Source organism: Opisthocomus hoazin, chromosome 21 (assembly GCF_030867145.1).
Source record: "Opisthocomus hoazin isolate bOpiHoa1 chromosome 21, bOpiHoa1.hap1, whole genome shotgun sequence".
Lineage (NCBI taxonomy): Eukaryota > Metazoa > Chordata > Aves > Opisthocomiformes > Opisthocomidae > Opisthocomus > Opisthocomus hoazin.
In genome coordinates this window covers 3,352,270-3,368,082 of record NC_134434.1, presented here as the reverse complement: position 1 = coordinate 3,368,082, position 15,813 = coordinate 3,352,270, and the positions used below count along the sequence as shown (strand labels likewise).

Below are 15,813 nucleotides of genomic sequence, written 5' to 3'. Positions count from 1 at the left end.
CTGCCTTCGGGAGCATTTCTGCAGGGGCACATCCTGCTCTTGAGGGGGCTGACCTGTCAGAAGGGCAGAAAACTGAGGTTTGGGGTTTTTTTCTGGGTATCAGTCCACCGAAAAGCAAAATAGAGATTTCCACTCCCCTGGAGCTGCCTCCTCCACACCCAGTCCCAGCACTCACCACCTCCTGGCCTGCAGCCACTGGGGACGGACATGAGCAAAGGGGCACCTACCCGTGCACTGGGGAGGGGGTTTGACCCCCCCAGCTTGTCTCACCCGAATCCCCGGGGATCCTGGCAGGAAAATCCCTTATTGTATCCACTGCTTCAGGCAGCAGCAACCCCTGAGAGTGGGTCTGGCCGCTCACCTGCCCTGTGCTCTCAGACATCCTTCCCCTGTGGGGCAGTGGGCAGGAGAAGTGCCTCACATTTAAACCTCCCTGAAGCCCCCCACCCCCCCCAAAGGACAGGCCTTGCGCTGTGGGGTGGAATAAAATGGTGGGTTTCACAGCTGCTCTCAGCCCCCTCGGTTGGGGGAGCTCCCTCGCTGGTCTCTGTTAAAGGCCTTGGGCTGGCAGTGGGGGGGTCAGGGATTTCTTATAGGGGCATGGGGCTGTAATCCTTTCAATTAGATAAAGGCAGACCTCAGCCTTTAATTTGAGGGTCTACCAGCCCCTCTTCCCCCTGCAGCTTTGCCCTAATCGCTGTGGGCTCCTCAGGGGCCAGAAGTGGAGTGGGGAAGCACAGGCAGGAGGAAAGGGCTGGGGTTGCCCGTGGGCCAGGACACAGAAGTGGAGTGGGGAAGCACAGGCAGGAGGAAAGGGCTGGGGTTGCCCGTGGGCCAGGACACAGATTTTGGGTTCGCTGGGGCTGCTTTGTGTTCGGGTGCGGGGTACAGCGGGGTCCCGCAGCATCCCTCGGTAGCACAGCCTCCAAGTGGCCCCTCCCACCCCGAGGTCCGTGCCCAAATGGCCAAGCCTCAACCAATGGCGGCAGGTCACCGCCAGCTCCCCATGGCAACTCGAGAACCAATGGCAGGGCCGGAAGCCGTTTACGGGGCGGAGCGTCGCCGTGGCAACGCGTGAAGCCGGTGCGAGCAACTGCTTAAAGCCAGTCCCCGAGAGGCCGCAAATCAGGGCGGCAGGGCCGGCGGTGCGGTGCGAGGTCACCCCTCACCGGAGCGGAGACAGCGCGACCCCCAGCCCTCCCCGGCCCCGGGGTCTCTCGGCTGCTTGTTGCCCTTTTTATATTTTCTGATCCCCTCCTCCTGTTTTTCCAGAAGCTTCTTAGTCGCTCGTGAACTTTAGAAGTTGGGAGATTTCGCCGGGGACAGGGTAAGGGGCGGCGGAGCCGGAGGGGGGGAGCGGTGGGCTCGCTGCGGAGGGCCGTGGGACCGACCCGCGGGACAGCACGGCCGAGGGCATGGCTGGGGCCAAGCCGGCTGTCAGGGCCGGCAGGTCTGCGCAGGGGGCTGTCCGTTGGTTTTAGTTTTATCCTTTTTACCACCCCCCCGACCACCGCAGCGAGCGTTTCTGAGACCTCCCTCGCTGCAGGCACGGCAGTCAGGCAGGGGCTGGCTGGTGGCACCGGGGATCAAGCATCTGAACGAGCTGTCCCTGCCCCGAGACCGTTTTTAGGGCGCAAAACCTGATTTGCGGGAGCGCGGCAGGTGCGTTCTATTCCCGCCCCCCGCGCGCCGCGCGTCCCGGCTCCCCGCGCGGCTGCCCGGTGGCTGTTGAGCGCGGCGTCATTCGAACGGCGGGACCCCAACGACCGCGCAGCCACCGCGCAGCCACCGCGGCCCCGGCGCTCGTCCCCCCGCTGAACCCGCGGCGTTTCGGGGCTCCAGCCCCGCAGCCGAGCCGGAGGACCAGGCCCGTGAGCAACCGTCGGTTGGAACCGGCGGCCCTGCTCTGAGCGAGGGGTGCTTTAGGTGGGTCCGCGCTCCCCCCCCTCCTCCCCGGGGTGTTTTGGGGTGCCGGGGAAGGGAGGAGCAGGCAGAGAGGAACGGAGGGAAGCTGGTAGCGGGTTGGGGGGGCAACTTAAAGATATTTTTGTCAAGGATCCTGAGGTTTTGTCTGGCTGGCGGCAGGTGGGCGAAACATCCCCGCTTTGTGGGATGGCAGGGCTGGATTTTGGTTTTTTGAGGGGGTTTTGTGGTGGGTTTTTTTGATTTTTTTTTTTTTTTTTTTTTTTTAATCCTTTCTTGGGCCAAAGGCTTGCCCACGGGGGTGCAGGTGATACTGGAGCTGCAGCGATTTGAGGGAATTTCCCCCAGGTTCAGGGCTGCTGCAGCACCCCGGGACAGGTGTTGCAGCTCCCGTGCGCAGCACCCTGGGGATGGGTCTCGCCCAGGAGCACCCAGGCCCAGCTCTGCCTGGGTGCCAGCAAGCGGCTGCACCTCGGGGATCCTCAACCCTCTCCCTGTTGTCGTTGCAGGATCGGCCCCAACCCCTCCACCTCTTCAAGCGCACCTCGTGAGTGCAAGAGCTGCATCAAGGCATGGCTGAGGGGTGGCTGAGCTGCCCACAGGCAGGGAAGGATGGAGGGCAGAAGGACAGCATGAGGTGCCCAGACGACCTGGACGACAGCCTGACCAGCCTCATGTGGCTGCAGGACTTCTCAATCTTGAAGAACACCATCCTGCGCAGGCCCTGCTGGTATTCCAGTGGCCTGGACCCCCACGACTGTTACAAGATCTCCAGCTTTGCTGACCCATGCTCTCCTCTGGCCGCCGACCCAGCGTGCATGGACATGCCCCATGCTCCCTGCAAGCCCATCTCCTCCTCCACTTCAAGGACAGTACATCACGCCATGGCCACGCATCCTCAGCTCGCGGAGGACATTGACTACAAGACCAATCCCCATGTCAAGCCGCCCTACTCCTACGCCACTCTCATCTGCATGGCAATGGAAGCCAGCAAAAAGCCCAAAATCACCCTTTCTGCCATCTACAAGTGGATTACCGACAACTTCTGCTACTTCCGACACGCCGATCCCACCTGGCAGGTATGACATTTGGAGACCTCTTGCCTTGCTCCATCTCCCTGCAGGTCTGGGGAAAGCTTTGCACAGCCTCCATCACTCAAGGCAAGGTCCTGCGGGGATGCCGGATCCCACTGGAAGAAGAGAAGCACAGGCAATCAGTGGGGAAGGGAATGAGAAGGAGCTTGGGTGTGCAGAAATGCCACAGCTACAAGGGTGGTGGAGGGAAGGAGCCATTACGGAGGAGAGCTCAGGGCCATTTTGGGAGCAGGGAGGTACCCCCTGGCTTGGTGCTTGCTGCGGCTCCTCTCGGCTCCGGGGCGAAGACGTCTCTGTCCGCAGCTCCACCGTTCTGGAGCTCTTGTTGAGTTCTGAGTCTCTCAGGGCTGAGCACACATGAAATTGCCAGGTGGAGTTATCTCTGGGAGCTGAGGACCAGGCGTAGGAGAGGGATGGAGAGGATCCTCAGGGAGATGCTGCTTGTTGGACAAATCCCTTGTTGGGGAGGTTCAGAGAAGAAATGCTGCTGCTTTCCAAGCAGGGCAGAGGGCAGGTCTCCTGTCCCCTTGGACAGGCGAAGGAGGCTCCGTCACTGCGATGATCTGGTGAGGCCTTGGAGGGAAGCCCAAGAGACGTCAAACAGCGCTGCTATCCCCAGCTAGCTTGAGCGTGTCCCCAGGGGGTACGGGACAGCCCCCAAGCTCACCAGCTTTGGGACAGCCCAAAGCACAGGGGCTTTTCCCAGTCCTCTTGGCTCGCTGCCCTCCTCTGTCACATGAAGGGACCTCTGGCACATGAGGCTTTCTAAGATGTGGCAGGGCAAGAGGGATCTGGGTGGCTTGTCCCTCTGCTCGGGTTATTCCCAGCCCAAATCAGCAGTATGCCAGCAATGCCGGCAGCAGTGCTCACCCAGGGAGGGCTGGACAAAACCGCTGCAAGCTTCCTGTCTGGGTCTTGTCCACCTTCTCCCTGGGCAGGTGGGTATCTAGCGGCTCTTGAAGCCTATCACAGGGATGGGATCTCCCTGGTCCCTCTCCAGGGCCACCTGGGGTCCCTCAGCCGCCTCTGCACTAGGGGGACCTACGGGAGCTATTTGGGAAGAGGAGCTGTGTGCCAGTGTGTTGATTTTCTCCTGCAAACTCACAGCTGGATAATCATCGTGTTTTTAATTAAATGTGTTTATTAAAAAAAAGAAAGTTTTTCAATCCCTCTCCACAGAGATGCAGGGGGTTCATGCGATCATTGCAGGCAGGAATGATAAATATGTTAACTGGCTGGGTAATAACGGAAGGCACCCCAGGCTGAGTGAAGTTTGGGATGGGGAGGCTAAATGGGGAGCAGAGAATTCAGCCTGCAACTCTCTGACACTTGTAAAATGTTATTAAACTGTAAACTTGGAGTTACCACAGCCTGGACTGTTTGTAGGAATACCTGTGTTCCTGCTGCTGCTTTCTTCTTTTTTTTTTTTTTTTTTTCCTTTCCTCCTTTCTTTTTTGGTTTTTTTTTCTCCCTTTCCTTCTTTCCTCCTTTCTTTTTTTGCTTTCTTTTTCCTTCTTTCCTCCTCTCTTTTTTTGCTTTCTTTTTCCTTCTTTCCTCCTTTCTTTTTGAGGCTGTGTTCTCATCCCCTATCCCAATTCCCATACATGAAGACAGCCTGGAAAGGTCATGCCACACATACTCTGGGGGGAGATGGATATATTCCTGTGGGAGCTGAGTGCTTTGGAGAGGAGCCAACACACCCAAGGAGCTTCAGCCCAGAGGAGGGTTTTGGTGTGTGCGTGTGTTTTTCAACAGCTCTAAGTATTCAAGCCTTGTTTTTCCTATTCGGCACTACGGATTATGGATGAATAAGCATAAAGATATCCAGGCAACATTAAAAAAAAACCCACCCTCTACCATATCCAATCTCTTAATACAGTCTTGGCTTTGTGGAGTCTAATGCTGGGTTATTTACCCAATAACTGAGTTTCCTTTCTGATTATTCACATCACTCCAGGCACATTCAGGGTTTCAGAACAGCTCAACAGGAGCAGAAACTCCTCTTTTTCTCCCCCCCCCTTAAGCGGTGGCTGATGAAGACGCAGTGATTTCACACTGAGCTTCCCTGGGCCAGAAGGCACCTCAGGAGACACACAGGGCTGTGGTGGAACAGCCCACGTCTCTCCAGTTTTGACCGCCTGGCTTGTGTCAGCCTGGCCACGGGGAGGCATGGTGCCTATTTTTTTGCCAAATATTTTCCCCTCAACACTAGCAATAGGCACAGATGAACGGGGGATGGAAGGAGGGCCCTGATGATGCTGTCCCTGTGGTGTGGTGCTGCCATGTGTTGCCACTTATAATGGGGCCGTAGCCACATTGATGTAAAGACCCTCCTCTTGCTCCTTAGCCACAAAGGAGGACCCAACCTCATTCAGCTTAGCTCCATGCTTAGAGCAAGTCTGGCTGGTTTCTCCCAGTGTTCTGCATGATCCAAGGCCCCACGGCCCAAATTTACAGCCAAGGAGAGCTGCTCAACAGCTTTCAACTTGTTGGTATGTCCTGGTTTAAACCCCTTGGCTCCTGCCACCTCTGACTGAGTTAGACAGGAGGCAAGAAAACTCTGCTAGTAACTTGATGCAGGGGAGTTTCTGCTAGTCACATAACCTGGAATGTCTTGATGTTGCTGTTTCTTTTTCCCCAAAGGTCCTTGCTGAAAGCATGCTTTTCCACCAGCTTCCCCACACAGGTAGGTGCCACAGCAGCAGACAAGCCTTCAACCTTGTTTTTTTTTTTTCCTCTTTTGGGTCTAGAACTCCATCCGGCACAACCTCTCCTTGAACAAGTGCTTCATCAAGGTGCCCCGGGAGAAGGGCGAGCCAGGCAAAGGCGGGTTTTGGAAGCTTGACCCCCAATACGCTGATCGGCTCAAGAACGGCACCTGCAAAAAGCGGAAGATGGCCCCAGTGCAGGTCCACCCAGCCTTCATCAAAAAAGCCCAGCAAGAAGTGCAGTGTGTTGCCAGCCCAGCTGCTTCGGTTTGCACCTCCAATAATGTCCTCAACATCAACACGGAGTCACAGGAGCTGCTGAAAGAGTTTGAAGAAGTCACAGGCAACCAGAACTGGAATCCAGCAGATGGCAAACCAGGGCAGAAGCGCAAGCAGTCCATGCCCAAGGTGTCTCGGCTTTCCAACTCTGCCTTGCTGACCCAGGAAGAGCAGACCGAGCTGGGATCATTGAAAGGTGACTTTGACTGGGAAGCCATCTTCGACACCAACCTCGATGAAGACTTATCCACTTTTGGGAATCTGGAGCTCACGCTTCCAGTCAGCCCCATAACACGCGACCTGGATTTGACAGTTCATGGCCACCACATTGACTATCCCCAGGGTCAGGAGCAGGTGCTCACCGAATCCAACCAGAACAACTTAGACTTTGACGAAACCTTCATGGCCACTTCTTTCCTGCAGCATCGCTGGGACGAAGAGACAAACGATTACCTCTCCAACACCGTCAACATGGAGCAGTTGTTTGAATTCAACGATGCCTCTTTACCAGCAGATGTCAGTGACTGGAGCAGTCTGGCATCCCTCTTATAAGAGGGCAGTCACCTTTCAAAGCCCACACAGACTTCAGTAGGATGTTCCCCCCATGCTGCTGGGACTTACAAAGGACAATTTCTAGAGACAGAGACATCTACAGTGATTTTTACCAGCTTCATTGTAAGATCATTCACAGAAACACCAGGGGGAGAAAAAAGCAACACCACAGGAACTGTTTGATATATCTTTAAAGGACATATGAAAAGTCTCTAGTTCATGAGTTTCCTCAAGTGAAGAAATAGAACACTACTTATTTTTTTACTTTTAAAGGAAGAAATGTGAAATATCATATTTTTTTTCAGTGAAAATGGACATGGCACATGTTCCTTCAGGGCTAAAGGAGAGCACATGCTAAATCCCATCCAAGACATGATATTCCTGGTGGCTTAGGACTCAATAGATTAAATGCAATTTCCTCACCTCTTTGTCTCTGTTTCTTTCCTTTTTCTGTCCAGGGTAGTTGGTAGGTATAGTATGATAATTAGCTAGTGAGCAAATAGAGGTCCCTTCTGGATTCTCTGAGTTCAATCTCCCTCCTGACTTGTGCCTAGGGAAGAAGAAAAGGTTTATAAATTCAGCAAGTCTGCCTCTTAGATGTTTTAATATAATCTATTATATATTATATATTAAAAGAAACTTATATTTTTAGCACTAGATGTTCTTAATAGTGGGGGGATAGGGGAAATGCAGTTTCAGAGTTGTTTTATATTTTCACTGTTTAAAGAGTTGTTCTGTAAACCAAGACCACGTGAAGGAGAATTCCTGCAGCAGCAGCAACACGTTTCGTTAAGCATGCAGGAACTGGCCCCAGCAGGAGAGGAGCAATGGGGACCAGAGCACTCCCAGAACCGGCTTTTGTGTGTTTTTTGTACCCAAAATCCTTACTGCAGTTGCCAAAGGGTCTGGAACACCATAAACCCTCTCTGTCCTTCACCAGCTGACATAGCCCCTCCTTCACTGTAGGTTAGTAGAGTAGCCATTAGGTAGGAATAAGTAGAAGCTGTAGTTTTAGTGGTATGTCTTAGACTTGCCTAAAAATGGAAGATTTTATATAAAGAGTTTCTTTTTTGGTTACAAAAGCACTTCGGACCTTTAATGTTAGCAATATAATTTAGCGAGAGTATAACTGTAGTGTAAGAATCAGTAAACAAGCCTTAAAAATATATATATTAATTACCCGTAGGGTAATTTACACCCAAATTTGGGGAGAGGGTTGGAGCCATGGAGGTGGGAGAGCAATTCCCGCATCCCCCCTCATTCAAGCAGCAGAGCTGGGGCTGAGGCTATTGGCTACTGCTTTGCCCTGGTGCCAGCATCTGAAGTCCCCTGGGACGCCACAGCATGGCTGGGGATGGTGTCCCAGGGCCAGGAAGCAAGGGTCATGTCTCTGGGGGACTTTGGGAGCTGGTGTAGGTGTTTATTGTATTGGCGATGTTTCTTTTTATTTGTTGTTTTTGTTACATTTTCCTATTTGGGGGCCTTTGTACTGATGTTGAAGAACTGCAGATATACATGTGCAATTTAACCTTTTTCATGGAAATTTATTTACAAATTTAAAAAAAAAAAAAATTAAAAAAAAAAATTTTTGAGAAGAAAAAACCCTTTTGCCTCTTTGTTTCCCTCCAGCCCTGCCTGGCTCTGTCTGACCCTCTCCCCTGGGGGTAGGGCACATCTCATCAGCCCAGCCCTGGTTGTACACCCAGCACCGGTCCATGGGTGCTATCACCCCTCTCTGCAGTGGCAGAGCAATTCTCCACGGGGAGACTGAGGCACAAACGTGGTTGCACACTGCTGGTGTGGCACAGGGGTGGACGTGCCCAGTGTCCTGAGCCCTGGGAGCTGCTCCCAACCTCTGGAGCATCCTTGTCTGCCCCTGCCAGGATGTCCTGGGAGTGAAATGGGATTATCCCTCTGCCTGTGCCACATCCCCACTGGCCCTGGAGACACCCTGAGAACCACAAGAGGCTGTGGAGCCCTCCTGGGTGTACAGGGCGGTGAGAGGAGCTGCACAGAAGCTGCAGGAATAGCTGAGCCCTCATGAGGCCAATTACATCGAGGAGCAGTTGGGCTCTGCCAAGGTAGGGAAGAAAAGCAGTGTACGCTCAGCTGCCAGCCCAGCTGGCGCAGGCAGGGCAGAGGGTGGCGGGTCTGGGAGCAGCAGGCTCGGGGAGCCCCGTGGGGAGGGCAGGTTGGCTCAGGGATGTGGGGCTGGGTGTGGGGCTGGCCGGTACCAGGCTGTGGGTACCTCTCTGTGCTGTCACTTGGGGTGGTGGGAGAAGGGGGCTGGAAGAGGGTGGTCTGGTCCCTGCTTGGTGGCTGCCCAGCCCCTCCCATCACCTCTGAGCATCTCCAGGGACAGACATCCCCCTCCAGACCTTGCCTGGGGCTCGTCCCAGCTTGGCGTTTCGCATGGACCCACTCCAGGGTGTCCCATCCCTCTTGCACTGGGGACACAGCCTTCCCATCTCCCCAGCACGTGAGGAGCACCCTATCACGTCCCCAGTGATCTGCTGTGTCCCATCGACACCAGGCATTGCAGCAGTCAGCCCCGGGGCTGCCTGTTTGCTCTGAAGTGGTCACAGCTGCTCCCAATCCGGCCAATCTCAACCCAAATTAAGGGCTGGGCTCACTGCAGGGGGTGGCCTTGGCTCGTGTGTACCTTGTGCCAGGAGGGTAGATGCGGTCCTTAGGATAAGGTACGACTGTCCCCGCGGGGCACAGCTTTGATCTATCTGGGGGGGGCTTGGCTTTTAGAGAGAGATCTAGGCTCCCCTTTCAGCTTGCCGACCGTGAACCCCAAAAGGCAGTGGGGAATCCCTGTCCTGGCTTCTCTTTGCTTCCCCCTGCTAGCGGTGGCACTGGCAGGGCTGCAAAAAGCTGGCAGCTCTCTTGTCCCTTGGTTTGCTTCTGTATTTTGTTTTGCCAGGCACAATAGCATAGTTTCTGTTTTTAAACCCCCTGGAAAAAGAGGACCCCCAGCACCCCCACCCTGCCAGGGGACTGAAAAAAAACAGCCTTGCCAGGAAAAAAAAAAAATATTCCAGCCTGTTGGAGCCAGTCGAGGGTTTTAAAGTGAGAAAGGGTGAATATAAAGGAGGCACCAGGCAAGGCCTGAAACAACCTCGTTTTGTTCAGCTTCTGAAAGCAACAAAACCAACTTGGACGTGATTTTTTTTTTTGTTTTCTTTCAATGAGATGGTTTGGTGGGGGCTGTTTTTTTTTTTTAAGCGGCAGCCAGGCGGTGCCACGAGTTGGGGGGGGGGGGTGCTGCGGGTGGGAGCATCGCTTCCCGCGGGCGCGGAGGCAGGCGGGGCGCGGCAGAAGCGGGCGGAACCCCGCACCGCTGCCCGTACAAAGCCGGTGTGCGGGGTGCCGGGAGGTCGGTCGGGACCCGGCCTGCCCGGGCTTGCCGGCGTCAGCGGGGTTACGGCCGGCGGCTGGGGCTGGTCCAGCTCTGCGGGCTGCCCGGCGCGTGGGGGGGTGATGGGTTGCGGACCCCCGAGCTGGCTGTGTCCCCCCCCCCGCTCTAACTGTAGGGAAAGCATCGTGCGATGAAAACCCGGAGGGCTGCAGCCCGGAGCCGGCTGCTTTTTGGGGCATCTCCCACCTCCAGTACCCACCGAAACGGGTCCAAAAACTCCCCGCAAACTCAGCCTTCGCAGCTCCAGCCGGGTCCTTCCCCAGCCGGTTATTAAGCACATGGCAATTATTCCTTTATTATTTATTTCTGTTATTCCCCCAGCCGTCCCTTCATCCATCATCCGTCCCTGATGGGCAAACATTGGCACCTCAAACCAATCTCCCGTTCACAGAGAGGGGAAAAGAAAATATATACATAAGCCCTTCTTTTCTCTCCTTTTCTTGCCATGTCTTTCTTTCCCCTCCATTGAGTACGGGGCTGGCACGAAGCCATTCTGGCAACAGCCAGCTTTCACTTGCTAATCATCCTAAATATTGAAAATCAACGCCTAGAATAAACAGCTCAAAGATTGGGGCCATCTCTGCTCTGTTTGGAAATGCTAATCTCGCTGCCTTTTGTTTTCCTTGTGTGGATTTGGTGCTGTGCGTTTGGAGTAGGTCACAGCTCAGGAGTTCTCCCTCCACCCCCAGATTTTCCTTTTTTTTTTTTTAAATTATTTCCCCCCCATCGTGAAAAACTCAGCCCATTTTAGCATCCCAGGCTGGGATGGCGGGGTGGTGAGGGGGGAGAAGGGGGAGACAGGATGGAGGGGGTTAGGGAAAGGACTCGCCTTGCATAGCAATGAATGAAGCTCCAAAGTTTGGGAAAAAAAACAGGTTCCCAAAAGTACATCCAGGAGTTCATGCAGGTGAGAAGTCTCATGGGAACCACACTTGGGCAGGCAGCTCCACCCTTGGTACAGCAGGTCCCCGGGGGAGGATGAAGATGGGGATCCTCATCATCGGGGCAGCCTGGCCCCCAACCCTGCCATGAGGGGCAGAGCCTGGGGACAGCTTGGTGACTCTCTGCCCCGGCGACACTGGTTTTTGGAGGGTTTGATACCCGAGGGGATGGAGGTGCCATAGCAAACCCCAGACAGGCTGTGACAGGCCCCAGGGCTGGATCCCCATGTCTTTGCCTGGAGGGATGAGGCTGGATGTAGACACCTTTCTCAGGGTTGCAGGGGCTCTGGGAAAGGCGACTCTGAAAACAGAGAGGGGGGGAAGCCCCTTTCCTGCTTTTCCAGCTCCAGCCTGGCACTGCTAGCAGAGCCCAGTGGGACCTGAGGCATTTGCGTAGCTTGGATGGCTTACAGCGTCCTGATGGGGAAACTGAGGCAGGGCAAGGTGGTGGTCTGATGTGGACCAGAACCTGATTATCTGGGCAGCACTTTCAGCGCGTGCCTGCACCCTCTTGTGTCCAGCCGTGTTTTTTGGCATGGGGGATGCATCCTCTGGCCCCGGGGAGCCCACCCGGCCAAGCTCCCTGCCTCCCTCCGCACCCCAGGGAGCCCCGGGACGGGTCAGTGGGCCGTTGCCAGCGGCCGTTCCCAGCGGCGCGGCGGGCACAATGCACCGGCAGGCCAGGGCTTGCCCTGCGGCAGGGGGAGCGTCGAGGGACGCCCGAGCCACAATGCAACAGCCTCTGCGTAAATGCCATCACGAGGAGACGCTCGGCATGCTGCACCTTCCTCCTCCTCCTCTTCATCCCTGCCATCCCCCCAACGCGTGCCCGAGTAGGGGGCTGCAGCCCTGCAGGGCCCCTGCTCCTCCAGCCCAGTCCATGCCACAGGTGGCCCCCGTGGGCAGGGGGGGACGCATCCAGCCCCTGCAGCGAAGGGGCTGAGTCGCCGGAGCAGTGCCAACATCGCCTCCTTCTTTGGGAAACCACGTCATCCCGAGGTCGAAACTTGGCCAGTTTGCAAACAAGCACTGAGGCCATGGGGATTTCTTTACAAAGGTTGTTTTTTTCAGGTGATTTATTTCCAGGTTTGGAGCATTAGGGCCACCCCACATCCTGAGATTTCCCCCCACACACAGACTGCCATCAAGATGGTGAGAAACTCACTTTAGAAACCCAAAGTAAACACCTTCCTTTGGTGTCTGACTCCAGGGGATGGGTCTTAAGCCACACCAAAAAAAAGGTGCAAGCAGGGGCAGGCTGTGGGCTCTGCACCGGGTGGACCCAGCTCACCCATGGGTGCTGCTGCCAGCAAAGGCAGCGTGAGGGTGCGCAGGTGCATTTGGGGAATGGCCCAACTTGCGGACACATGGGCATAAGCCCTGAATATCCAGGGGTTATGGATGGGGCCAGTCAGGCTGGGCGGCATGGGGACGTGGGGTGCGGATCCCCTAGGATGCTCCCATCCCATGCACAGGGGCTGCTGGGCGGCACGGGCAGTGGGAGGGCTCGGGGGCATTACGAGCAGCGGGTGTTGACCTAGAAATTGCAAAGAATTTGGCCTGGCGTCATGCTGGCAGGCAGCGTGCCAGCCTGGCAGCCGAGGGAAGCACGGCTTCGCTCCGAAACGGCGCTCCTTTTCCCTGTGCCCAGCTGGGAGAGGCGACTGCTGCCTGCCCTGGGAGTTCAGCGAGCATTTTGGGCTCACTGGTGTCGAGGGGTGGGATTCCCATTGCTCCTAGCAGAGGCATCTCTGGCTGAGCGTGAGCTGGGGATCTGGTTTTGTTCCCTTGGGGAGTGCATGCTCCCAGCTGGGAACACAGGGAGCAGACCTGCAAGTGCCAGGGGGAGTAATGGTCTATCCTGGCAGCTTTCAGTTACGAGACACATTAACAGGCAGGAATGTGCAAACATCAAAGGTCGGAGCTGTGCAGTGGCAAGGCGGCTGCAGCGGCTCCAGCCCCCAGGAGCGCAGCAGGAGAAGGCAGGACCCCCGTGACCCGCTGCAAGCAGAGAGGGATGGTGGAGGAGGGTCCCTTCCATGTGGGACTTGTTAGGCCTGCACCCCTCGGCAGACCCCATGGCCTCGCCAGGCAGCTCCTTGCCAGCCCTGGAGTCACCGAGCGCACTACTGTTGAGGGGATGGGGCCAGCTGCAGCCCTGCATGGCCTCCCCATCCCCGTCACGTGGGGGGACACGCGCCTGACACTGACCCACAAGGCAAACACCCCTCCTTCCTTCCCCAACAACACAGCTTAGAGAGAAAATCAGCATCATCCCCAGTCCAGCCCCCAGCCCCTATAGTTACTCCGTCCCCAGGACCGACGCTCCCGGTGTGTGCATACAGATCCCACCCCATCCCAAACCCAGCTGGGAACGTCAGCTCCCGCTCTAGGGAGGAGAGGAAGGGCTCAGCCATGGGCTGGGTGGCAACGTGTCGGTCCGCAGTACGTGCCAGCTCCTTGGTGGCCCAATGGGCTTGGCTAGAGGAGGGGGTCTCTGCCCTGTTCCCCCCACTCTGGAGCAGTGCTAAATAAACAGTGATGAGGGGAACCTCATTAATCCTGGTCATTCATTTACAAAAAGCCATTTAGAGCTGGCTATGCAGGCAGTTATCAGAGCACAGGGGAGGTTTTCCCAGCAGGGCCTTAATTCCCTCCGCAAATAAAGCCAGAGGGAGGGAGAGCACAGCTTGAGTCTGTGATGGATGAGGGCTTGGGGGGACTTTCAGGGCCAGCCTTCGAGGGACTGATCCCCACGACCCCCCTTCCTGCAAGGAGCAGGGAGCCGTTGAGGGATTCCCCATTTGGTGATTACTTGGGTGCTGTTTCAGCGTAAATGCTGCTGTGCCGCATCCTGTCCCTGGAGCAGCCAGCCTGGCGCAGTCCTTCCCAGTGCTGCACAGGAAGGACTGGGAAGCTGCAGGGGCGCAAACACCAACCTTTGTCCCACGTGGACCTGGTTTTCCGGGAGCGTGGCACATCCCTACGGCTCATTGCAACCCGCTGGATCCAGGTCAGGATCAAAGCGACGCTGGTGGGGCTTGGAGATGTTACCCGGGAGGCAAAGTCCTTTGGTGGATTTGGTTCCTGTCTCATCCCTTCAAGTTCACGGGCACGGTAAGAGCCAGGGCGCGTGCCTAGGTGCATCCTGTGTCCTGTCTCTGCATGCTGACTCCCTCCTTCAGAGGCTCTCCCCTTTTAACCCCACCTGAAAGGGAAAGTTGGGGATGTCTCAACCAGCTCAGAGCTCCTGGTTTTCTGGCTGAAGATTAATCCGGCTAAAGATTAATCGCCTTTTCTATCCAGCTGACCCAAGGGGAGACAGAATAGGCTGCGTCTGGGGAGGAGGCGAGGGCAGTGCCACTGGCAATGGTGTTCCCACGCGTTCTCGCAGCCCGGGACACCGGCGGGTCACACCGTGGGGGCACACAGCCCGGGATGGCCCTTCAGCCCATAATGAAAGTTTTGTAATTTTATGTTAATCCTAGCTCCTCCATGCTCTGATCTCTCTCTTCTCCCACATCAAATGCAAAGCCCTTTTGGAGGCTCCTGGCTGTATTAATCTTATTTTGCCCTCGCCGCCGCATGCTGCGTGCCTTGCAGGCGGTTCCCGGGCTCGGGAAGCACTGCTGCCCCGTCGTGTCCCCACTGTCCCTTCCGTGCAGGAGTGGGATTAACCCCACCGGTGGGAGGCAAGGACAGGCATAATTCATTTTTTGTAATAACATGACTATTTTTTAAGCAGGAACTGTTCCTGGGGTGAGCAGTACCGAGTTACAATGCAGGAGACAGAAAGTCCCTGCTTTGAGAGCTGCTATTAATTGAATTTATCCGAATCCTGTCAAGATTACACCTTTTGTGCAATGACCTTCGCCACCATAAAGGCAGCCAATAGAAACGTGGATTTGGGGGATATCTGGGTCTTTCCAGTGACTCAGAGCCAAGCCCTGATCAGGCAAAGCAAAGCCCCTCTCTGCCTCAGTTTCCCCACCTGCAAATCAAGCCGATTCTCTTTTCTGCAGCATTTTGCGGAACCAACGCCCCTAACGCCTCGTCCTTGGAGAGCAGCAGCTGTCACGTCCCCGCAAGCAGGAGCCACTTCCTCATGCCTGCGGTGACAAAAACTCCTGTTGCTGAACAACGGGGCCGTGACGTTGTTCGAACCCCATGGCCTCCAACACCTCAAAGGTGACAGGCTCCGATCTGATCCTGTGTCTTGGGTTTGGGAGCACTGGATCCAGCTTTGCTTGGCAAATGCTGCAAGAGACTCATTAGCTCTCTCGTTAGTGCACTGAAGCCTCAACTGAACATTGCACTGAGGATGCAGTCTTTACTCAGTTGTGTTGGTTGAGTTTTCTGCCTTCCGTGCCCATCCTGACAGTGAATGCATCCACCTGGATGAAAATCCCTTCTCCAGAGGAGAAAAAGAGGCTTCCACTCCCTGTTCCACCTCGTGGAGGGGGAAGCAAAGGCCAGCTCAGCATTTCTCCACGGCTGATGCTGAGTCATCACATCTGCCTTTCATCTGCCGCAGCAGCTTCGGCGCAGCAAGTGATTCCTCCCGGGCCTGCGGGGACCCTGCGGCTGGCGGTTTGCAGAGCGGGAAGAGCAGCATGGCCGCAGCGCTCCGGCAGGACGGTGGCGGGACCGGGAGTGTCTCAGAGCTGCCGTTCCACCGGTTGCACCCACCGCTGGAGAAACAGTCAGCAATGAGCTGGGTGGGTATTCATAGCCCAGAGATCCGGGTGTACTATGCCCTTTTGCACTGTATTTCAACACACCTTCAAATTGCAGCGTTTCTACCCTTTCTTTTTCGTTTTACCAGAAATAACCCCCGATGCTGTGACTCTTTGCATTTGACCAGCAAGCCAGGCTTTTTCTGCTGCTTCCCC

The 15,813-nt window shown here is 55.7% G+C and overlaps 1 protein-coding gene and 1 long non-coding RNA gene across 2 annotated transcripts; one reads left to right on the top strand and one right to left on the bottom strand.

Moving 5' to 3' along the window:
* Window positions 1-2,495: 2,495 nt before the first annotated feature.
* FOXJ1 (forkhead box J1) lies at window positions 2,496-6,690 on the top strand. Its single transcript, XM_009943165.2, has 2 exons — window positions 2,496-3,002; window positions 5,768-6,690. Exons 1-2 carry the CDS (start codon window positions 2,496-2,498, stop codon window positions 6,554-6,556), a joined length of 1,296 nt encoding a protein of 431 aa, XP_009941467.2. The 3' UTR covers window positions 6,557-6,690.
* On the bottom strand, window positions 2,984-15,462 carry LOC142363809 (uncharacterized). Its single transcript, XR_012765988.1, has 4 exons — window positions 14,913-15,462; window positions 13,861-14,129; window positions 6,980-7,106; window positions 2,984-3,112 (listed from the first exon to the last, which is right to left on the bottom strand). It is a non-coding gene; the product is annotated as an uncharacterized LOC142363809 (long non-coding RNA).
* Window positions 15,463-15,813: the final 351 nt, after the last annotated feature.